The sequence below is a fragment of the Phalacrocorax carbo genome, chromosome 28 (assembly GCF_963921805.1).
Source record: "Phalacrocorax carbo chromosome 28, bPhaCar2.1, whole genome shotgun sequence".
Classification (NCBI taxonomy): domain Eukaryota; kingdom Metazoa; phylum Chordata; class Aves; order Suliformes; family Phalacrocoracidae; genus Phalacrocorax; species Phalacrocorax carbo.
The window spans coordinates 2,724,369-2,747,997 of record NC_087540.1 but is presented as its reverse complement, the minus strand read 5'-3'; the positions used below and the strand labels follow the sequence as shown (position 1 = coordinate 2,747,997).

The 23,629-nt window shown below is 51.3% G+C and overlaps 1 protein-coding gene and 1 long non-coding RNA gene across 3 annotated transcripts in view; one reads left to right on the top strand and one right to left on the bottom strand.

The window, feature by feature from the left end:
* The window catches only part of LOC135318200 (uncharacterized), an 81,704-nt gene that overhangs the window by 15,673 nt on the left and 42,402 nt on the right, over positions 1 to 23,629 (bottom strand). The gene's annotated exons all lie outside the window — the stretch shown is intronic.
* Positions 872 to 23,629, top strand: PLEKHO1 (pleckstrin homology domain containing O1). Of its 2 annotated transcripts, none has more exons than XM_064475221.1 (6): positions 872 to 1,245; positions 2,110 to 2,247; positions 15,072 to 15,212; positions 16,666 to 16,770; positions 18,955 to 19,056; positions 19,649 to 23,629. In XM_064475221.1, exons 1-6 carry the CDS (start codon positions 1,216 to 1,218, stop codon positions 20,411 to 20,413), a joined length of 1,281 nt encoding a protein of 426 aa, XP_064331291.1. In that variant the 5' UTR covers positions 872 to 1,215; the 3' UTR covers positions 20,414 to 23,629. The 2 variants fall into 2 exon arrangements, with proteins under 2 accessions (XP_064331291.1, XP_064331290.1); XM_064475220.1 differs by having other exon boundaries at positions 874 to 1,245; positions 2,101 to 2,247.

Below are 23,629 nucleotides of genomic sequence, written 5' to 3'. Positions count from 1 at the left end.
AAAAGCAACGATACACACCCGCCAGCCCCTCACTCTGAAAATACCGTCTAATCCAAGCACTCAACCACTGCTTGTGCTTCCAGCATGTAAGGTTTTAAAAGATGTTAGCAGCACAAGTACATCATCAGTATTCTCGACGCATGAATTCCAAAGTACTTGGGTTAAAATACAGTCTACGATCGGGAGCGTGGGTGTGTGCCAGACTATGGATGGGGTAGAAGGTGTTCACTGTAAAGCACACAACTGATCAACTGATCGATGATCGATTGATCTCCTTCTTTATCTATCTAGTTCCAAGCACAACTATTTCCTCCTTTCTCTGTTTTTCTCTCTTTTTTACACCTCTCTCTCACAAACCCAGTTTATCGGTCCCACACTCAGATAGTTCTGGACTTGCAGGACAGACAGGAGGGAGACCAAATAAGCAGAAAAAGGGTATTTTTGAAGAAGCCAGGCATCTCCTCGCTTTTGGGAAGCCGTGCTCTGAATCTCACTGTCTTTTTGCAGCGTAAGTCCCCGCTATCAGACCCTCAGTGCTAGGAAGTGACCCCTTCTCCCCCGCCCCCCTCCCCAGGGAATCTCCCCCCTGCTCCTCTCTGCAGGTAGCTTTTGCTTATACTTCTAAACACTCAGCCACTGCCTCGGCAGAAAACCCTCCCGGTGCCACCTGGCCGCTTTTCCGTCTCCCAGGAAGTTTTGCAGTGACCTGTGACACAGCCAGGACACGGGGTGGGGGGACATCTGACAATGTGCTGTCGGCTCCCGTCCCCCCCGCTGACCCCAGCCTCAACACACTCACATCCAGCCACACACACAGACACTCACATCAGCAGTGAGTCAGAAACAAAGAAGAAAAACCCTCGTGGGCTGCGATTCGCCCTTTATTGTGAACTCCAGACGTCATACGCGCACGGCTATAGATGGAGCTCGGGAGCCCAGGCCAGCCCAGTGCAAGCCCACGAGAGCTCAGTGATGGTGGTGGTGGTGCCGGTTGGTGGGGGGGGATGCTGTGTCTGTGTGGCTAAGGATGTATTACAGAGGCGGGCTGGTCTTAATGTAACTAGAGAGCTTCTGTGATCTACAAAGGGTGAAGGCAGAGAGGGAGTACGAAGAGGTAGCCTGTGTATTTCCCAGCCACGCTCTCCCCCAGAGGAGGCCGCCGGGAGCCCCTCTCTGATCCCCCCCCAGTCTCCCTCCAGCGCAGCACACCAAGGAATGATGAAAAAAAATAATTCTGCAAAAAGGGTGAGTCGAATCAGTTCTTCTTTGGGGCACGGTGGGGTGGGGGAGGCTCCCGGATGTTTTGGGGAGGGGGGCTTGTCTCTTGATTTCCAGTTGTTCGCTTCGCCTCGGCTCCCCCCGCCTTTGCCTTGCAAAAAAAAAAAACCAAACCCCAAACCCAACCAGATCAAAACAAAACCAAACCCAGCACCCCTCTCTCCTTCTCTCCTGCTGCCCAGCGCCTCTCCTTCCTCTTGAATTCGCCAGGAGATACTATTCGCCGTTTAGCGCGGAGCAATGTAGGCAGGCAGTTTTCATTTTTGATCACAAGGAAACGATAAAATACGGAGACACCATCTATCTGTCGCTCTCTGTCTGCTCTGTGCCGTGTGTGTGTCTGCTGTGCCCAGAGATCTTATCGCTGCCTATGAAGAAATCTTAAATATAAACCCACACGTAGGTTTCGCCTCTAGGATTAATTGCTCCTAAAAGCCTCAAAAATGCAATTTTCACTGCAGTAAAAAATCAGCTCGTTTAAATTCTCCCCAGCAACCTCCTGTTCCTTTTTCCATAGGCAAACGCACGTTGTAGGAGGCGAATATAACATAAAGGCCTTTCTTATATAATGCACGGAGTGAAACCCTGCCTGCAATTTTTGCATCGTCCCCTCGGTATTATTGTTGTTGCTTCATGTCTGCAGCAGAAAAATCTATGTAGAGTGAATCAAGCAAAGTACCTCGGTCCCAGCCTCGGTGGAGAGAGGGGCCGGGGGGAGGGGGAGGCGAAAGTTGGGTAAAGAGGGAGGGGGGGAGAAGAGGAGTGTAAAACCAAGAATAATACAATTTCCCCCCCATTTTCTTCCCTCTCTCTTTGTGTTAGGGGCAACAGGATGGAAACCAGCAATCTGTGCAGCCAGAGAAGGTCGGCTGGGTGCGGAAATTTTGCGGGAAAGGCATTTTTAGGGAAATCTGGAAAAACCGTTATGTGGTTCTGAAGGGAGATCAGCTTTACATCTCGGAGAAGGAGGTAGGATCGGTTTCATTTTCCTTTCCCATCCCCCCTTTCCTCCCCTTTGCATATGAAAAGCGCACGCGGAGCAGCCCCAGCCTTATCCCAGCGCCCCTGCCCGGCCATCGCCCCTCCATCGCCAGCCTGGCTCGAGGAGGTTTCTCGGGGGCTTCTCTCCTCCCCAAGTCGGCACCGGAGAAGCCCGGCCTGGGTTGGTGTGTCAGCTCCAACAGCGACTCGCCCAGACAGCTCTGCCTGGGAGACATTTTCCCAGCACTGGACACATGAAGGGATTCACTTAGCGAGAGTTAAAACCCTCATCCTTCTTTCCGCCGTGGCGAAACGGCAATGCCAGCTTCCTTCTGTGCCTGCCCTCTGTCATTAAGTTCGACAGCGGTCTTGTTCCCAGCTGCTGCACTGCTCTATTTGGAAATAACTGTGGTCTCCCAACTGGAATCGAGCCGTTTACGGATCCCTTATCTCTTGTATTTTTCTCCCCCTGAACCGCACCAAAAGAGGACAACGGGGAAATCTAACCACCGATTCAACACCTCGTTGAAAAACGCGCCCCCTCTCCTCCCCCTTGTCTCCGCTCAACATCGGCTGGGGTTTGGGGTTTAAGGTAGTGTTTACACTAGACTTAATTGGATGTGATTATCAGGCTGAGCGTTGCAGGCGCTGGCAGGCTGGGATCCAGCTGTCCTTGCACAGCCTCCCCCCTTAGTTTTTGTGTTGATAAATTCATCAGGAAGAAATCCCCAGGCCACAGCACTCCTCCCTCTGATTGTCCTTTAAAAACTCATCGCTAGCACTTGTGAGACTTGTGCCCACAGGAAGAGGCACGGGGGCTGTTTGGAGTCAGGCTGGTGTAAGGACAGCGTGAAAATACAGGTCTGGGTCTGGGTCCCGGGGGGTTTCCTCCCACGAGCGGAGCTTGCTCTCTGCGGACACTGCAGGGCGCCTGTCGTTCAGATGCACGGCTGCTTGGCCCAGCTTTATCAGTTTAGGATCTGGAGAGATAATAGGGTCCAGAGTGCCAAGCGTAATTTGATTTAGAGGCTAATTGAATCATGGGGCATGGCAAAGTGCAGATGGATCAGGGGGTATTAGAACACAGAAATAGCCTAAAAGCTGACGGAAAGCCTAGGTCGCGCTTAGCTACGTGTTGGCATTTCACAGCTCACTCTCATTGATCTCTTGGCTGCTCCAAAACTGGGGAGAGACACAGGCATGGGGAATAAACGTCTGCAGGCTGGGGGTTCAGTGCCTTAGAGATGCTCAGGTAAAGAGATATAATAAGGGAAAGATTGGAGACTGCAGGCGTTAGTGGTAATGAAGCACTAACCTACGATGAAGCTATAAATAGATTTATGGATGGGGAAAATTGGATGGAGAGATGGATGCGAGAGGTAGGCAGCGAGGGGTACGGATCTGCTTTGATTTGTGGTCCTTCCAAATTCGCCCATAGTAGCGCAGACTGTACAGCGTGTATTGCTCAACGGCAGGCCCGCGTGTCTTGCTTGACTCTTACAAGCAGCTCACATACCTCTGGGACCACAGATCAGAGTTTAGAAACTGCTAGACAGACAGATTACATGGCTGGAAGGATTTTACCTGCTGCCTCGTGTTCTACCAGTCTAGATAGCTCTTCTGTACTGGGGCCCCGATTCAAGCAACATACACTTAAGCCCAGTTAACGGGGATCAAACTGGAGCTTGTGCTTTTTGAGCCAGGAAGAGAAGTAATTGTGACCAAGTCCAAATGATAGGGGAGCTGCCTGCTCGGGTAAGACTGCATGGGCTGGGCCGACACAGTTGGAAAAGCTGGGAAGGGACTGGGAATAGGCTGGACTCGGTGGCTCTGTACTGGTAAATTCACGGCAGGCTGGGCAGATGTTTAACAGTGTTAGCAGGGTGCTTTATGGTCCTTCGAACAGGTGTGAAGGTGCAGTGTCAGCGATGGGACTGAGTAATACTGCAACTCCCGGCTGAGCTAGCACGGAGGTTGTGTATGTGGTTTTGGGGGAACTTAGAGACAGACACAGGAACTTTTCAGGGTCCCTCTCACCACCATTCAGTGGGGGAAGGAGTCATATGGGAGTGGAGAGGGAGAAACTTGGCCCCACTGAAGCAAAGGCAGCACAAGGCGGCTGGGACTGTCACCGCACTGTCTCTGCAGGCTGGCTCCATGCTGGAAAACTGCTCCAGGGCTGCCCCGTTTGCAGGATCCTCCCAGACCCTCCCTCTGCAGCCAGACCTGCACAGTGGCCGTCCGGGGCAGCAAAGCCATGCTGTGTGGCACAATATGCTCCTTTAAGCAGTGTGTGAACCCTCCCTTTGATGGGAAATACTCTGGATCTTGCCTGGGAAAACAAGAGTGTCTTCCAAAATCCTGGCCACCCTGAAGTCCACCAGCTGGGCTGCCGCTGGCTGCAGTGCCACTGGGGTGTCCCGGACACCCAGCGCTGCCGGGTGGGTGGTTGTGTCTCTCTCTGGTTCCCCCACTGTTTGAACCCTGGAGAATAAACTGACAGCAAAGGCTCTGCTTGGCTAAGGAGCAGGAAAGCCTGTGCAGGACAGAATATATTCATACAGGAATCTACACAAGTGAAGATGTGCAGGAAAAAGATGTCTGTCTGCCCGTCCCTCCGTCCCAGCTACACCCAGGTAGACACCACTCGAGCACCCCCGTGCTCTGAGCCCACAAGAGGGACGAGCCTGGCTGAGGGGCCATGCGGGAGCGAGTTCTGAACAAGGAGCACTTGTGTTTCTTTCAAGGAGTGCATGCGCATTTCTTTACGGGGAAAAAAACTAATGCATGTGCAACTGAAGCAGCACTGTGGTTGTACGTGTATGAATATGTGTGTGAAAGACCATAAATAACCTGCAGCAGCGACTCCCTATGTCTTTATATGGAAGAATCTGTGGTTGCGTAGAAATGTGGTTACAGAGGTAACATCTGGCTGCCTGCATTGTGCACCCAAGTGACTGCGCCTGCAGGACTGGCGAGTGCGCCTGTGTCACTGGGTCTGGCATCTCCGGGAATCTCAACACCCGAGGCGGCTGCAGCCACCTGGCACGTGGCGTGCCGCACCGCCGGCCCGGGTGAGCGCGCCTGTGTGCGCGGGTATGGGCGAGGGCACCGTTTGGTGTGGCTGCCCGTCGCTTCCGTGTTTCCAAGACTTTCTGTTCAAAGACAGATGGGTCTTTTAACACCGAGCACTGGTTTTTGGTACTGGCTGGCCCTTTATTCCTTAGCAAAGCCAGGCCTTCACACACCAACAAGAACTGAGGTCTGCCGTGGGGAGGCCGGTAGCCCGTCCGCAGGTCTTAGTGCGTGTTTCAGAGCTGTGCTCCAGAGCACGAGGCTCCCTCTGCACGCTCACTTCCCTGGCAGCAGGTGCCTGCAGCTCCCGCAAACAGCTTAATAAATTGGGATTTCTCAAGCAGAACAGGCCAAGGACTCTTTTGTTTTTTCACACATCAGATTATGCCCAGTGGAGAAAATGGAGCCACTGCTGGGTTGTGCTGATGAGCTGTGTGAGAGGCTCTTCGCTGCTCTGGAGGAAGGCCTCTCCGCTTCTGAATCCCTGCCGCTGCCAGTGTGGCTGATGGGGCAGGCACTGGCTGCAGCCAGAGAGAGAATTAAATAGCGGAGACCCTGAGGAGACGTGAACAGAAACCTCTAGCGGAAATGTCACTAGACAGGTTGAATCTCAGCCCGATTTCTGCACTGATGGGAGAGGAGACTCAGTTGTCTCTTTCAGCAAAAGATCAAAGTCCTCCTCTGCTATAAATTATTTTTGCTCCATCAAAGCCTTCGGAGCCACGTGGATTTGGTGGATGGAGCTTACTAGTTAACTCTCGTATTAACCTTGGTGTTTCTTGTCAGCTCCTCTTAAGCTCAGCAGCTGCTCTAGAACAGAAGGCAGGGGGTTTAGCGGGTAAAGCCGGGCCTCCGGCCTCCCCCTGTCAGCTCAGAGCACTGGGGAAGAAAGGGTTAAATACCAGGACTCCTGGATGCTGTCCTCAGTTCTGCCACGCACTCGCTAAATGAATTCAAACCAGACATTTATTTACTTTTGCCTGAATTTCTCCATCTGGAAAGCAGGGCTAATAATACTTATCTCCTTAAGTCACAAGGTGCCTGGGAAGGGAGAACTGTATGTCACGCTGTGGGATCCCTTGGGAAAGATGTTGGCTCAGGGCAGGTAAGGATGTTGTGTGACAACAACACGGAGCAGTAAAACTGCTCAGAGCTGAGCGCGGGTCTGGTACCCTCGGACCTGAGCGCGGGTCTGGTACCCTCGGACCTGAGCATGGGTCTGGTACCGTCAGAGCTGAGCACGGGTCTGGTACCCTCAGAGCTGAGCACGGGTCTGGCACTGTCAGAGGTGAGCGCGGGTCTGGTACCCTCGGACCTGAGCATGGGTCTGGTACCCTCGGACCTGAGCATGGGTCTGGTACCGTCAGAGCTGAGCGTGGGTCTGGCACTGTCAGAGGTGAGCGCGGGTCTGGTACCCTCAGAGCTGAGCGTGGGTCTGGTACCCTCGGACCTGAGCATGGGTCTGGTACCCTCGGACCTGAGCATGGGTCTGGTACCCTCAGAGCTGAGCGCGGGTCTGGCACTGTCAGAGGTGAGCGTGGGTCTGGCACTGTCAGAGGTGAGCGCGGGTCTGGCACCGTCAGAGCTGAGCGCGGGTCTGGCACTGTCAGAGGTGAGCGCGGGTCTGATACCCTCAGAGCTGAGTGTGGGTCTGGTACCCTCGGACCTGAGCGCGGGTCTGGCACCCTCGGACCTGAGCATGGGTCTGGTACCGTCAGAGGTGAGCGCGGGTCTGGCACCGTCAGAGGTGATCGTGGGTCTGGTACCCTCAGAGCTGAGCGCGGGTCTGGTACCCTCAGAGCTGAGTGCAGGTCTGGCACCGTCAGAGGTGAGCGTGGGTCTGGTACCCTCAGAGCTGAGCGTGGGTCTGGCACTGTCAGAACTAAGCACGGGTCTGGTACCCTCAGAGCTGAGCGCGGTCTGGTACCCTCAGAGTTAAGCATGGGTCTGCTGTCTGGAAGAGATGAACAGACAGGTTTCCAAAAGGCTAACTTCCGCAGGCAGAGTCAGACTACCAAAATGCCATCAATATCCACATTGATTCCTTCTAGGAATTTCTGTGCTTTTTCAGCTGCCTGCCTAGGACCTGGGCTCGCAGGTTAGTCTGGCCCTGATTTATTTGTTTTGGTTAGGAGAAGATGAGAACTCCTGATGGAAGCCTGGGCTTTCTCCCTGGCAGAAACCAAGTCTGCAAGGAGAGGAAATATATTTTATCAGACCAGCTGATGTACCTGGAAAACGCAAACAGGGCTTTTGAGTTATGTTCTTTTGTTAGGGCACCAACCTCTGGAAGCTGTGAAACCTGCTCTAACACCTAGAACCTTTGCTCTTCCAACCGTGCACCAAAATGGTAGCTGAGGCTGACAGACCTTGTTCAGGCGGGGGCTCTGAGCCTGCCCGGCGATCTGTACCCCTGCTGCGAGCCAAACTCTGTGAACTTATGCAGAAAACCCCTTCATTATTTAGCATTTGGTCATTGGCCAAAAAAAGCATTCAGGGTAGAAACATGCAAGACAAGATGTGCTGAAGTTAGCTGAGCTCTGCTAAGCCAAAGAACACCTTCTTAGCATCGTTTTTGCATTCTTTCCCCTTGCTCTCCTCCACACCGGTTCCCTCCCCCCCCGCAAATTTCTGGTAATTGTTCTCTCATTTCTAGCACAGCTTTGTTATTGCTTTGCACTTGGGAATAGCAGTCAGACTAACACAGACACAGCTGGGCTCCTACCACTTCCTGTCAGGAAGCCCAGGGCTGTCCAGACAGCATGAACGGACTCTGTGATGACGAGATGTTAATGAGGAAATGCTTCTCGGGGCTTCCTTAAGCCTTTTCTTGTTTGCTACCAAAAGCATCGACTCAATTAGCACAAGAGCACTTGAAAAGTAGTCTGTTCTCGCTCCACATTTGTTACAGCACCATCAAACGCTGCGCAACTCTCTGCCTGGAAGGGGGGCGCGCGCGGGTGTGCGGACACACTCGGAGTAGTGTCTAGAGTTCACATACACGGTCCGTGCGTGCGACGGAGCCTGCAAACTGCTCGGGGGGTTTCTGTGCATGTGCTGGTCACGCACTTGGTTCTGTGGCGGCACTTCATGGTGTGCATTTGCACTTCGTGAATGCCTCTGCATACGGGGTGGCATGTTCCCTGCCTCCACGTCCCGTCTGCAGTTGATAGGTGAGGAAAAGGTCTTGGTGTCCGTTGCGTTCAACACGTACCGGGTGTTAAGTGGGGCTGTGCAGTTACATAGGTGTTCAGGGACACTTGTAGTGCTATGTGTCAGTCCGGTGTGTAAACCCTTGGTTTTTGGCTACTGTGTCTGACCTGCTGCCCCTTCCATGCCTCTCCTGCTCTCGTTCTTTTAAGCCATCCTTTTACTTCCACCTTCCTTCTCCTGCTCCACCAAGCCCTGTTCTACATTTTGCAGAGCGAAGTGAAAAGTTTCAGTGAAGTGTCTTTCTTGTCTCAGTGGCACCATCTTCCTCAACCGCAGAGTCAAAGAACACTTAGGCAGAAACGGCAGAGCCTGGCTCCCCTTCCCTGCAGCGGAGGCAGCCTGTGAGAGGAGACAGCACGGCTTTGGGATTCGAGTGCAGCACTGGGATGCAAAAGAGCTGGTTCCAGCTCAGGGTGTTCTTCAGGGGCCAGTCAATTCTGAGAGACCTGTGTTTCTGGTAGCCCTGGCTGATGACTCTCTGGAGCAAGGGACTGGAGCAGACAGCAACTTTCTGCCGCCATCCCCTCGTTAGCTCGGGGCAGCAATATGGACATGAAAAGGCCTGGAAGGTCATGCTGATGCCCTTGAGCTACCAAATTCATGGTGCAGCCTCCCACTCAGGATGCAGGTGTGCAGATGGGGAGGCAGCCTCTTGGAGCACAGCCATTCCTATTCTACCAAGGCCGGGAGGCTCTGGCTGAAACCCGGCTCCTGCTGCGCCGGTGACTGCACAAACACTCTATCTATAGCCCTGTCTTCTCCCCACATGTGCACCCTGACTGGTACTAGAGAAGGAAAAAGTGCACCACCCGCAGTGTCCCACTGTACAAGGGCCATTCTACCCCATGTCCACAGCATTTTGCAGGTCCCTCTCACTGTAACACCTGAAACTCTCCCAATGCTCCCTGTATTTCTTTTCCTAGTTCCCTTGCAGACCAGAAGGGCACAGTCACCTCCCTTGTGCAGCCAGGGGGCTGAGAAGAACAAGGAGCCAGTGACAGGACAGGCCATTAAACTTGGGTCTCCCCTGTCACCTGCCAGCCCCTCGCCAGCGCTGCTTCCCGGCACGGCCGGAGCCGGTGTTGCGCACACGCGTGGATTCCCATCTTAGTGACAGCCCGATTCTAGCTAAGCTCTGCAGAAATTTCTGTCCCTTGCCTGATGGTAGAACTGCTCAGCTTGAGGAAGTGAAACTTTCATCTCAGCTTGAGAGGGGAACATTCTGGCTGACGCTGTCCCCAAGACTGCCCATGTTTGGATATTCAGCTTTACTGAGAATCTGTAGGTTTCTTGTTACACCCTGAGCCACATATGACTTCTTGAATGTCTTGTGAATACGTTACACTTGGTGTCTTGTGATTTTTCTGTACCTTCCACATTTGCTTTGAGCATGTCACATCTCAACAAGGAACTGCTCAGGCAAATCTCCACCAAGATATCTGAGGAAAACCACAAAACTTCGCCTGGTGACTGACTGCCCGCCCGCCTGCTTCGCTCCTCGTTTGGCCCCAGAACACAGCCCTGGTCTGAATCAAGGAGGTTCGGAGTTGTTGCAGGTGACGATGTGGGAGGAAATTGTAACTGTCTGTCAGCAAGGCATCCAAGGGGCAGTTAATCTGAACCACATTAGGGATCCTCCTGTTGCGAGAATGCTGCGAAGGAGCATTCACACGGGAGAAAGCAGATCTTTGGAAGCATGATTAGCTGCAAGGCTAGAAATAAGCCCTACAAGCCTTTGAGAGAAGGCACTCTGGGTACCACGGCTGATGTTCTGCCCCACCACGTGCCCACAGGATCGCCACGTCCCACAGGCACAGGGAGTGCCATCGTGGCCGGCGTCCCTTCGGGCTGACCCTGCTGGGGCAGCAGCTGCGGGGGCGAGGCGTGTGAGGAATGCAGCTCCCCTCCTTGAACTTCAGTGACGCGCCAGCAATGTCAGCCTCAGCACATCTCGCCGTTGACTGCAGGCCCAGATTAGCCACCGTCTGCAGCGTAGCTACACCCCAAGCAGCGGCAGCTGCCATTGGGAGTGCGGGGACTGTGTGGTCTAATGGCTCCAGGGTCTAATGTACCCTGCTTTAGGGACCTGGCTTTGTCTTAGGTGGTGGGGGACACTTTGGGTTTCTTCTCTGTGCCTCAGTTTCCCTTCTCTCGCCTGGCCTACTTGGAGTGTGGAAGCGTTTCTGGGAGCGTGGGGGGGAGCCAGGCTGAACCCTAGGGTAAGAAATTGTTTTGTCTGCCTAGGGCAGGTGCAATGTGATTGCAAAGCCAGCAGACAGCCACAGCAGCAATTGCTGGCATTTATATACCTTAATCCTTTCAGTCCAGACCTTCCCTGCAGGGCAAGGAGTGCAGGACCTGCCTGTCCATGAGGCTCTGAGATCAGCTCACTGCATGCCAGGCACTCGGCAGCTGTGGGGAGGGAAAGACCCGCTGGCCACGTCCCAGCTAGGAATGATTCTGCCAAAATCAACCATCCAGGCCTCTCCCTTCCTAGCACATTAAGCTAAGTGGTCCCTGATTCCTCTCAGCCTCAGACTACAGTGTGGGAGACCTTAAGAACGGCTAATGAAAGCAGCAGGATCCAAAAAATACCCACATCTGCAGAGCCCCGGCTGCTTCACAGGCAGGTGTGCAAATCTGTGCAGTGGAGAGAAGAGGACATGCGCCCCAGACAGGGAAGCTTTTTCTTGACTTCCTAAAAGAAGGTGTAAGAAAGAGGAACTGTCAGGCCCTGGAGAGCCTGTTCAAGCCATATTCCCTGCAAGTTAGAGAGCGAGAGACAAGCTGGGGATGGGGAATCAAACTGAAAACTACTCAGAGGGGATGCTCAGCCCTTCCCAGAAGTCAGACCTTTCCTTAAGAGTTTCAAGTTCACCATCTGAGGCTAAAAATCACCCCACACTTTCAAAACTGTGTTCAATCTATATTCAGCAAAGAAGAAGAAAACAAACAAGCAAACGTAATGATCACTGTAAATCTCCACCACTAGGATTAACTCCTCGCTCAGAGCAGCCTGGGTGCATGACGAGCCGTGATAAATGAAGATCAGTGCTGCTGTGTTGCCCCTGCCATTCCCCTTACAAACCACACCAGGTGGCAGGGAAATTGGGCTCCGTCCCCTCCTCCTAAGGACCGACTCCTGAGGCTACCTCCTCCCAAAGCTCTCCAAAACATTATCCAAAGACCTGTGCGTTGCCTGGGTGCTGGGAACATCAAGCCAAATTCTCTGCTGGTGAAACCCAAAAGGTTTTATTTGCATGGCTCCAATCTCACGGAAAATGTGGAGAGCAGACACCCTGCACGCATGTCACCCACCTCCTGTCGACCTAGGTGACCGGCATTTAGGCTTCACTGACCACATAGTTCCAGCAGTTTTGTTGGTCTTTAGGGGTTGCTTTTTTCTTTTTCTTACAGAGGATGGCCTGCATGACCATCCTCAGCCTCTGAGCACTCATCCTCTCCTGCCTGTGAGGTTGCTCTGTGCTGTAATTCATGCCCACCACCTCCCTCATTTTGGCCTCCGTAGCCTCCCACAAAGGACAAAAGAGCTGGCTGGTACTTCTGAAGTTTGCCTTTCACCTTCCTTCTCTCTAGTTCCGCTGTTTACACACTGAATGCTCTGTTATTTTGCTCTGCTGCTTACTTCTCTGCCTGCATGTCTCAGTGCGGGAGAGAGAGGGGAAATCAGTTGGCGATGCCCCTTGTGAGACGAGACTGCTGACCTTCCCGTGCCCGCTGAAATCACTGCCGCTGCATCACCGCGACGGACCCCATTTCGGGCTGATACCGAGACCTCTTCCCACCACCAAGGCAGAACAAAGCCACCTTCAAATGACTAAATTACAGCCCCATTCGCTTTACGGCCTCATTATACTACCAAGGCTGTGTGCGAGGGGGAATCAATTCAAAGTGAGCAGGAACCTGCCTTTCCTCCCTGGGCTGCAGCTCTGGCGGAATGGCAGACATAGCCACAGGCACCCGACTCACTCTGGGCCACATCCTCAACGGCAGCCACGCGTGCACCCACCCCCATGAAATACCTATGGGGGGCTGAACCTGCCTGCCTCGTCTGAAACTCAGAAATGGGACCCCACCATCATCCTTTTAATGCAAATAGATGTTGCTTATTCTCCGTTCTTAAGCATTTTATAACTGGTCTACGCACTTTGGTGAAAAGCAGGGTCTGCTGTGTGTGTCACGGGTAGACAAGCGCGGTGTTAGAGCCCTTGTCAGTCCAAGTCTTTTAAAGGACTGTCTACACCCCTCCTTTCCTCAGCCCCCTGTAGATATTCCTAGAGGCAAGGTATTTGAGTCCTGGCTCCCATGAGTTCGCAGTGCAGACTCTGTGTGTCTGAGAAAGCAGGGAAGAGCTGGGGAAGTCCCAGTGACCTACAAGAGCAAACATCTGGAGCGCGGAGTTGTGCCTCAGCTGTTGTGTCCCAGCCGGGGGCTCGGAGGGACTCGGCTTTTCCTGCTGCAGATGAACAGGGCTGAATTCAGCCAAGATTCTTGGAAAGAGGTGGGTTGTAGGGTGGTACTGGGAAGAGATAAAAGCCGATTAGAAATGCACAAGGACGATATATAGATAGACATTATCTGCGAGAGACTTTTCCATATCTGTTCATAATAGCCTGTACACAGTGGCTGTTGTTACGAGCAGAAATAAGCAATAGCTTCTGGGCCTTCAGGAATAGCTGCGCACAGTGTCTGCCTCCTAGTTCTTGAAGGCAAACTCGGGGGGTAGAAGGAAAAAGGATAGAGGGGGAACTGCAGTCATTATGTGAGGCCAGATGGTAAGTTTGTCTGTGTCTCTGGTTAGAAAGCTGGTTACAACATTTTTAGTTAGTCTCTTTGTTTAAATTGTATTGGAAAAATCCTGGGGAATTCCTTCAGTGCTTCCCAAAACTAGGGAGGAAACATATGAAATGGGGTGGAGTCCTTTCAAGGAATCCAAGAGCTAAGACCCCATCACTGTCTGCCTTCCCGGCACCTGAGTTTCCCAAACCTTGCTGCAGATCCCAGCCCATACTGACCCCGGCTGGAGTCGGATTAAGCAGGGTGACATGGATTTGAGCCTGCTACAGTTCTGGCCTTAGCAGACCTGCAAAACCAAGTTCTCCCCCATCCTAGTTACCTACGTTCCTCATGTTTACTGTGGGAAGAGGAGAGCTGCCATGCTGTAGGAGTGGGATGTGAGGACAGTGCATTAAAGACAGCAATGACAGGGAAGGCCACACAGACCCAACGGGGGTCAGGCAGAAGGCCGGCTGTGCATTCTCTTCTTTGCTCCAAGTGACCCCAGAGTGATGGCACCTTCAGGTCAGGGGTCTGTCGGCCACGGGACAGTTTCAAGAACCCTGGCTTCCTCCTCAGCTCAGCCACAGCTTTTGTGACCCTGGGCAAGTCACATCTTCAGTTTAAGCCCCTGTGATATTTATTTATAGCTGTGTGCCTGTCACACCATGGCTAATACAGGAAGTGTTAGGCAATAGACCTGCAGAAAGTGAGATCTTGTAAAAGTGGCAAAGTGGCCACTCGATGACTCTCTAAAGGACAACCAAGAAGTGCTTCTGTCGGTGGAGGCTAAGCCCTGGCACTTTCTTCCTTCCTGATGCCTTCTATGAATGCGCTGGCTGCCGAAGGTCTCCGGGGGGCCGGCCAGCCCTGATCTGGGCAGTCACGGGTGCCTGGATGAATTCTGCCCATAGCCCCTTTGCAAGGGATGAGGCTCAGCAGCGGGGGAGAGCAGCACACACATCGTGTCGGTAATCTGGGACTGGATGTGCTTCATCCACCCCCCAAATCAGCTGTCAGCACAGGCTTCAGTAATACCACCAGGTTAAAAATAGGAAGTGCTAATCTTTATCCCTCAAACTTTTGTTATGCTGTCTCCAGAAAAGCAACAAGTGCTAATATGATTGCCCCTTTTCATCAGCAAATGAAAGTCCACCTCCTCCCAGCATCTCCTGCCTCCGCATGAACCTCCCCCGAGCAGACAGGGTCCTCTCCTTGCTGCTGGAGTAAATCCTATTCATTCTGAGCATCCACAAGCATAAACACGATGAAAAGTCTGGTCATACCTGCATGTCAGTTCAGCTTAGCCCCCATAACTTTGGGGGTGGGAGAGGCAGTTATATTTTGAAGGAATCTGCATCAAAGAAGGAATTAACCTAGGAGGCTGTGATTTCCAAGTTATCCTTCTAAATACGTCCCCTCATTTCAGAAGAGACTCGAGTCAAAACTATCACGTTGAAAATCTCTGCTTCCCTCCCCCCTAAACCAAGCCCAGCTCTCCCCATCTAATAGTGCCTTTACCGTACTCGTGCCTTAAGGTGGAAGACTCCTGCACAATGTTTTGGTGGCCACATAACACACTGGAGGCTCCAGCACACATTCTGTGCATCCAAACCCCCTATGCAGACAGCAGCTCCAGCCAGGCACCCCGCTGGCTCGGAGCAGCACCCTCTTACTGCCTCTCTGCCCGACATCTGCAAGTCTGTAACTTTATTTTTGTTTTGCAGGTAAAAGATGAAAAAAACATACAGGAAATGTTTGACCTGAGTGATTATGAGAAATGTGAAGAGCTCAGGAAGTCCAAAAGCAGAAGCAAAAAGAACCACAGCAAATTTACCCTCGCCCACTCCCGACAGCCTGGCAACACGGTACGCTTTGCTCCCAAGCACGCGGTCAGCACGAGAAAGCCAGTAGCTCTCAGTGCAGGCCAGGCTGCCCCTGTTACCTGCCCCACGCCCGAGGGCTTGACACAGCACTTGGGGTGTGAGTTGTGTAGGAGCCCAAGTCACATCTCATGGTTTAAAATATACGAATGTCCATTTACCACGTCAGGACTGACAGCAACCGTGAGAGGTGGAGTGAGAAGCAGGGCTTCTGCTGTGAGAGGACTCGGGCCTCCCGTGTACTAAGTAAATATGACCAAGCACTTAGCTCTGGATCTGTGTACCTGAGAGTATTCTGACTCCGGGAAAGGAAGGTGTCACAACATTTGCCAGGAGCAAGGACGAAGCCGTTTCACTGCCGCCACCCCTGGCAGCTCTGATTTAGCTGACTGCACTTGTTTATTCACAGGGGGGAGGCAGGGAAGGGAGGGATGCTGATAGTCCCTGGGTTTCCTGCCCAAGATTTGGGCAGCATCAAAAGAGCTGCGTGGGACTTTGTCCCAGGAGTACTTTCTGCCCAGAGGAAAGCTAAAAGGTGCCAGAATGGGGGCACTGCTACCTAGGAGCAGAACTTCCCATGAGGTCTCTGTTGCCACTGCAAAAAGAGAGCCAGTCTCTAACTGCAAGCTGTCTCTGGCACAGATGCACCCACCCACAACCACACACGTGAGCTGGATTGACACTATTCATTTTGACTTGTTTCAGTAGACCACACAGTAGCCCACCCCACACTTTGATAAGGATTGTGTAACACCATGAAATGCGAAAAAGGGAAGAGAAGGGGAAAATGGAAAGCGGCTGCACTGTCCCCAGGCGCCCTGAGCAATGGAAAGAACGGAACAAAATGCTGCGGAGGCTAAAACTCATTGCTATCTAACTTTAAAAAAAAGAATGCCTAAGGATCCTGGATCCCCTACACAGGCCATGTTTTCAGAACTGCTCTGCCCTCAGTGTGCATCTGACATATCAAAGTACAGAAAATCCGTCTCCTTCTGTGGGTACCTACTGTAGCTGCTTGTCTAACAGACTCTGTCAAAGTCTGAGGTGGCAACAGATAAATCGCATGTGAGCAGCAGATGCACAGAAAGGCTGCATCATCGTTTGATGAGGGCACAATCTAGAATGGTGTGTGGGAAGGCAAAGAGGGGGAAGGAGGAACTGCAGCCACGAGGGAAGTAAATACGGTACACAGCTTTTGGTTTGAAAAGCTGGGTACTGTGAGGAATCATGGTCTGCCTTGCACAGGGCTGCCAAGAAGCAGAGAGGCCAGGGGCAGTGTGTGGCAGCCCAGGACGGCAGGAGCAGGTCTGCTTTGCATTTTCCCACTAAGGCAAGCCAGCTGTAAAGGCTGTGTAGCTTTTCTGTGGACAGGGACAGTGTGAAAGCATCTCTGTATGAGTTTAGTCACTGGCACTGACCTGAATTCCCTCTTTTGTAGGCACCAAATCTGATCTTCCTGGCTGTGAGTCCAGAAGAGAAAGAGTCCTGGATAAATGCCCTCAACTCTGCAATCACACGTGCTAAAAACCGCATCTTAGATGAGGTGAGCAGGACTCTGAGGGCTGGACCCAGGCTCTGTTGCCTCAACTTTAATCTTGGGTGAAGATTTTAGACTGCTGGAGGCGGCAGCAGCCCCTCCTACCCTCTCCATTTCCTATTTAAAAGGAGTGCAAAGCTGTTGGGGTTTACGGACCGCACTCAAAACAGAGTCACCAACACCTGCAGAGCGAGCTCTTCTGGGGTAGTTTGGTCCTCCCAGCTTCGGGATTACTATGCAGCACTGATTGCAAAGTGATGGCAAGGGGCAGCTGCCAAGGCTCTGTCACACCCGCCCCAGTGAGAAGCCTTCACTTTGGAGCCCAGCCTTGCTTTGCACAGGGAGGGTGGGACTGTTTGGAATGGTTTCCCAGGGCTTGGGAGAGCCTTTCCTTGCTGCTCCTGGATGATCATGCAGCATGCCTCTGTTTGCAAAGGAGCTTTAAGTAGTGGAACTGAATTAAGGAGTTAACTGAAAGCCAATAGAGTCCCATGTTATCTTCAGAGCACCCTAATAGCACGGCACCATCTGTCAGCCCACCTCAGTCCATCTTCATCCCGCCTACCCCTCTCAATCACCATCTCCAAGCGACAGGCCCATTTCCACTGCTTTGGCTGAAGGAAGGGGACTTACTGGGCATTTAAACTTTGCAGATCCTTTTCTGCTGCCCAAGGCTCAAATCAGGAATGTTTAATCCTGCCTTCTCAGCACTGTCTGGCATATATATTTCTGCAAACACAAGTCAGGCTCTCCATTTAGTGAAAAAAAAAAGGGACAACCAGAGAGATGAGGCATCGGTGCACTGTGGGACAGCAATAGGAGGGCCCCAGAACAGTGTAGCCCTGCCTACTTGAGAACACGTCCACACAAAGCGTAACTAGCATAGCTCCTACCGCTCCCAAAGTGGCAGCATTATTGCTGCATGAAAGTCCCAAAGTAACTATGCAAAGCAGCTTCTACTAGAAAAAAGAACAAAGCAACATCAGTTCAGCCTCCTCCTGCAGACAAAGTGTACGCTTACAACCGCAGCTGAGCTGGCAGAGGCCAGGTTTAGATCAGGGTGAGCATTCCCACATAGTTAATTCCAGTGTGAATGATAACTACCTTGAGAAGGCTCTTGCTACCAGTTTGAAAGAGCATTTCAACACTCTCACATTAATGCTTCATGACAACTATTCTTCCGTTTAGATCTGTCTCAGATCTATCTCATCCACATTCAACTTACCGCAACACAGGCAGCCCACCGCTGTGATGCTGTTTGTTCTCACGGATGGCAACACAAAACCCTGTAGTGAAGGAAAACGAAGGTCAGACCAAAGGAAAAGCCGTAGGGCGGAAAGCAGCATAGCAAACAACAGTATAGATTGCTTCAAGGAGAGTCAGTCATTGAAATCTTTACAAAGAGATTCAACAGATAATTGTCAGGAATGACTTAAGTAGATCTGATCCCATCACGGCACAGAGGGGAGAGACTGGGGAAACACTCTAAGATTCTTCTAAGGCTGGATTCTGTGTTCCCACACCCCATTCCCTGCTGGCTCTACTTGCAAAGCTCCTTCTCTGCATCTGTGTAAGCACATAGATCAGTGAGTCCCACCTACAAGCCTTGGACCAGTGATCGCCTTTGGGACCAGTACGGTGTCGACGCTGTACAGGCAGGTTTTACAAACCTGTCAGTCTTCGTGTGCCTGGGCACACTGGCTTGGGAGGGTGTTGCCAACTGTAGCTGTCCAGTAACACCAGGCGGTCAGGCTGTGCTCCCAATGCAATCCTGGCACAGCTCAGCAGCCCGAGGAGTCCAGCAAGTTAGCACGTCGGGAATGCATTGCTTTCCTTGTTCCAGCTCAGCTCTAGGTTTGTTTCAGGTGGTGATCACAGCTCTCCTCCTGTCCAGCAAACGTTTGCACTACAGAATTGCAAACTCTGCATTCGAGTTCAGGATTCACTGTTTGTGGCCCAAGCTTCCCCCTGCTGCGCTCTCCTGCCCGACAGCCTTTAGCGAAGGATCCTGGCCCTGAGGTATGAGGGAGAAGTTCACCCTCAGCATATGGCCAGGTCACAAGAGAAAGGGAATCCTGGAGGAATAAATGATCTGCCACGGTGCCTCTGGCTGACTGCAGCTACAGAAACTAGGAATGGCTCATATTTCCAATGCTCCCAGATGTTCACTAGCCTTTGTCACCCCTTTAGGTTACTGTCGAAGAGGACAGCTACCTCGCCCACCCAACACGTGACAGAGCGAAAATACAGCACTCCCGACGCCCTCCAACACGGGGACATTTGATGGCTGTGGTACGTATAACAAATTCCAGACACCTGTTTGGGTAAAGTTCCCTTGTAGCTACTTCATTTGTAAGTAAATGCAAGAAGACCTGGTGTCAGAGCTCTGGCCTGAGCTGAAAATTGCCGTAAGAGCCAGGGCTGTCCTGGGCCATCAGATCTAGTCCTCCATTCTTGTAGAGCATTGCATTGTGCAAACCCTTCTGCAAAGCGGTAGCTTGCCATCACCTGACGGTTGGACTTGATGATCCTAGAGGTCTTTTCCACCCTTAATGATTCTATGATTCTGTGATACTATGATCACTGGCATCTGTTTTCCTGACGCTGAAAATGAAATGCTCCTTCAAGTTCCTGATGGAGAGGAGTCACACAGCTGGGAACTCAGTCATGGGTTAGCACAGATGACTTGCCCAAGGCCGTTCAGCTGATCTGCGTCTCAGCTAGATCCCAGCACCTCTGGGGCTCTGTCACTAGGTCACACTTGCTAGTATTCCTGCTCCATCTTTGCATCCCAGCGTGGGTGATGCACTTCTTAGGTATAAGAGACATCCAGAAGTACTGTGCCTGTTCCTATGATAACACAGGTCTTTGTCTGCTTCTCCAGGCATCTACCTCAACCTCTGATGGCATGCTGACACTCGACCTGATCCAAGAGGAAGACGCCTCTCCAGAGGATCACAGCACCTGTGAAGAGAGTTTCCGGGTGGATCTGGATAAGTCAGTGGCACATCTTACTGCTGGCCGGCGCCGATCGGATTCAGAGAACATCAAGTCGTCAGAGAAAGGCCGGACAGGGAGCCTCCCAAGACGGGAGGTGACCTCATGGGACAGATCTGGGCAGCGCAATGATTCTTTTGACAAAGGGACCATGTACACACCCCAGGTCCCAAAAAAGCTCTCGCACTCAGAAAAGAATAAATGTGCCTCCATGGAAGAAATTCTGTCTCGACGGGACTCTTCCACGCACCGGGCGGTGCTGAGGAGGGGGCTGGAGGCTCAGTTTGCCTCAGCAGAACCAGAGCAGCTGTCCCGGATACAAGAACTGGTTGCACTGAAACTGGAAAAAACTCAGGAACTGCTGACAGAGGTGAAGGGCTACGGGGAAGGCAAGAGAAAGACCAAGGATTCCAACACCAGCACCACCACCACCACCTCTTCTTCCTCATCATCTTCCAAGTCGGACTCTGAAAGGATCCTGCAGGAATCTGAGAGGCTGCTGGGGGAGGCTTCCTCCACCTGGAGCCAAGCCAAGAGGGTGTTGCAGGAGATCAAAGAGTTGAGGGACCTGTACAAACAGTTTGAACTGCAGCAGTCAGACTCAAAACCCAAACAGAGCTCACAGTCTCAGTACAGGAAGAGCATGATGTGAAGGCAAGCCTTGGGATTGGGAGGGAGGGACAGGGGAGGGTGGCCTTTTGGTCTTTTTTTTTTAATTATTATTATTTACAGTGTTCAAAAGAGTGAAAAGGTGCCTGTTCTCACCCAAATTTGCTTCTCAAAGCTTGAACCCTTCCTCTCCTCCATCGCATCCCCTGATGAAACAACCCTGTGTTCCAATAAATTCAGTTACAGTTTATACCTCCTTTTTTAAAGAGCACCCTTTGCACCGCAGGCCCCCAACTTCTGTCATGCTTGGAGGATGGAAGAAAGCACCAGTTCCTAGAAAATGCCCCTGCATGCCTGGAGCAGCACGTGCATAACGATGGGGACAGATGCTCTTGCGCTGTATAAGCCCTGGCTTTGCTGCTCTAACACCCGAGCTGTATCCTGCATTACAGCTCCTTGACCAAGAGTCTCATCTTGTTCCCTCACTGTCCTCTTGGAAATAAATGACAAAAAAAGGTGTCCATCCCAGCCAATGCTTGGAAGCCCCCATTATCCAGGAACCGGCTTGAAGACGCTTGGAAGTTCAGGCCAACCTCAAGTTTTGTGCGAGTCATCAGAGGCACTCGCTGGACTGCAACTAGTGGGGTTCCGTCCCGGCACAGGTCCATTTTGTGAACTCCTGGGGTCGGCGGCCGTTATTCTTGTGGTACATATACATATACCTCCTTCCTCCAGAAGGAGGGCAACAGGTATGCAATCTGTGTTCAAACTAATCCTGTCTGTCCGTTGATGCTTTACAGAACCCCCTTGGCCCTGTGCAATGGGAGTTAGCAGCTACATGTCTTCCTTTCTGTGCAAATAGAGGATCAAAGCCTTGAATCTAACAGACAGCCCGTACGGGTTGTCTGGGGGGGTTGTTTTCTGGCTTTTCCATTTTCATTTCATTTTTTTTTCCTTTTCTTTGAGCTGAGGGGAAATGGAAAAATCAGGGTTGTGTGCAGGCGGCAGCCAGAAACCAAGAGGCAAGAGTAGTTTTGGGTTTCGGTAGGTTTGATTCTGTTCTCTCTCGTATGCACAGGCTTGGTTCCTGCCAGTCGACTGCCACAGAGAGTCCTTGTTGCTCCCCTAAGATCAGAATCAGGCCTACCGAAATGAAAGCTGAGCCTGTAAGAGAGCTCACATACCCTCATCTTGGTGATGCCAAGCACTTTGCTAAATAGGTGGCTCAGTTTTCACGCCTTTAAGCAGAAAGACAAGAAAGGAGGATGTTAAGATGTTTCGCAGGGCTTAAAGCACACCAATGTGGTAACATCCAACTGTTACTTTTTTCTTTTTTTAAAAAGGAAACCTAATTCCCTTACCTACATTGCGAATGATCCATGAAATTATTAAAACCAACAGAGTTATTTCCTGGTCGCAGTTGGTGTTGTCTATTTTCTTTTAATGGTTGACCTCCCTTGGAAAGGAGATTGGTTACTTTCACTTGCGTCTGGTCAGCTTTACTGGTCAGGCTCAAGTTGCTGATGTACAGTTGCCAGCGCTGCAAAGAAAGCATTTCTGGTTTGGTTTAATTAGTCCTTCTCCCACTTTCCTGCTAGAATTACTGGTAGGATTATTACTGTTGGCACTAGGTTCCTGAAGACCTTATTATTTACAAACTTCAGATCCGACCCTTGCAACAATCTTTTTACGTGTCCCTGACTCCAGCACAGCTCTTTGCCTGCTCTTAAACGACGATTTGGAAAAGGCATCGCTCATTCCCCGAAGCCCTCGACACAGAGCTGCACACAACAACTGTTTGGGGGTACACATGTCACCCTTCCAGCGCTCTTGTTCTTTTGAGTTGTTTTCTTACCTTTTTATCACTTGAAGGATCTGTCTGGATGCATCCGAGGACAAAACGTAATCCCCAAAAGAGATTAAAAAAGAGTGCACGTGAGCCACTCTGTTAAAGCCCTTCCCATTCGGCTCTTTGATCAAGAGAACAAGAAAAATATGCAAATATTTTCCAGATGTGACATTCGGCATTACAATTAGCCTTGTTTTCAAAATAAGAAAGCTGGTCTAAAACGCTGGAGGTTCAAATTGCACTCGATTGAGATGCCACGACACACCACGGATGCATGTTGTCACTGGCCTACTGGTCTGATGTCAAAATGTAAGCATGAAAATCCACCTGATCCTGACAATACAGGGGTCGTCAGATGCTCTTAAGTCTTTCTTAAGCAACAAGGTACTAGAAAAATTGACTGATTAATGGGTCAAAACAGTGCTAGAGGCAGGGATGAAGCGCTGAGCAGTCACCGCAAACAGGTGACTACTTCCGTTAAGACAGGTAACCAAGGGCATTTTAATTTCACTGCTGCCTCCGCAAGGTCATGGATCTGACTCACATCTGATAAGACCTAGATGCCATCTTTAGGGCTCTGCTGTCCAGGGAAAAGGGATGCATTACACGTGTGTCAGAGCTGGGCAGAAATACAGGACCATTTCTGCTCTTCAGACCAACCTGTGCAAGCCTTTTTATTTTGTAACTAGAACAAGATTTGGAGGAAATGATGGAGCTGGCCTAGGAAGTTAGGAGGAAGCTGCTTCCAACCTGGGAAGGAAGGGCTGCAGTTCTCACCCTGCCAAAACCCAGGAGGCAAATTCCTAGTTCTAGTCTGAAAACCTAAAGGGCCAAGTTCGATGCAGCTCTAGGTGCAGCCTTTCCGTCTGGACGGCAGAGCGCTGCCTGGCATGGAGCCACGGCGCAGCCGCAGGACCGGCAGCTTTTTGGTCCCAGCGCGTTGTTCTCGCCCTAGAAGGTGCCCAGCTCTCCCACTGTTTGTGTCTTAACCCCAGGTCTCCTCCTCCACGCTGCCGGGAGCAGAGCGCATCAGGCTAGCACAGGTACCGCATGTGATTTAGGACAATTTTTTAAGCTGTACAACACAAGAGCCCAGATCCGATCCATACATTGGCTTCTCCCTCCCTGCTCTTCACCTCAGCTCACCACCGCGGAGTAGGATCTCATCAAGATTTACTATTTCCAAAATTAATTGGAAACTTACTTTCAGAACACGTTCCCCGTTAGAAAGCACCATTTCTGCTGGGGCCCAGGGAAAAAGGAATAACTTAGGAAGAAAAAAAAATCATGAGTTTTCAGAATAGAAAATGTATATTTTTCACTTGGGAATATTTTTGTATTATACAAAACGTGAATTTTTCCTTAAAAATCTCTCCAAGTCAAAATAAAACGTATTGTTTTACCAACTGC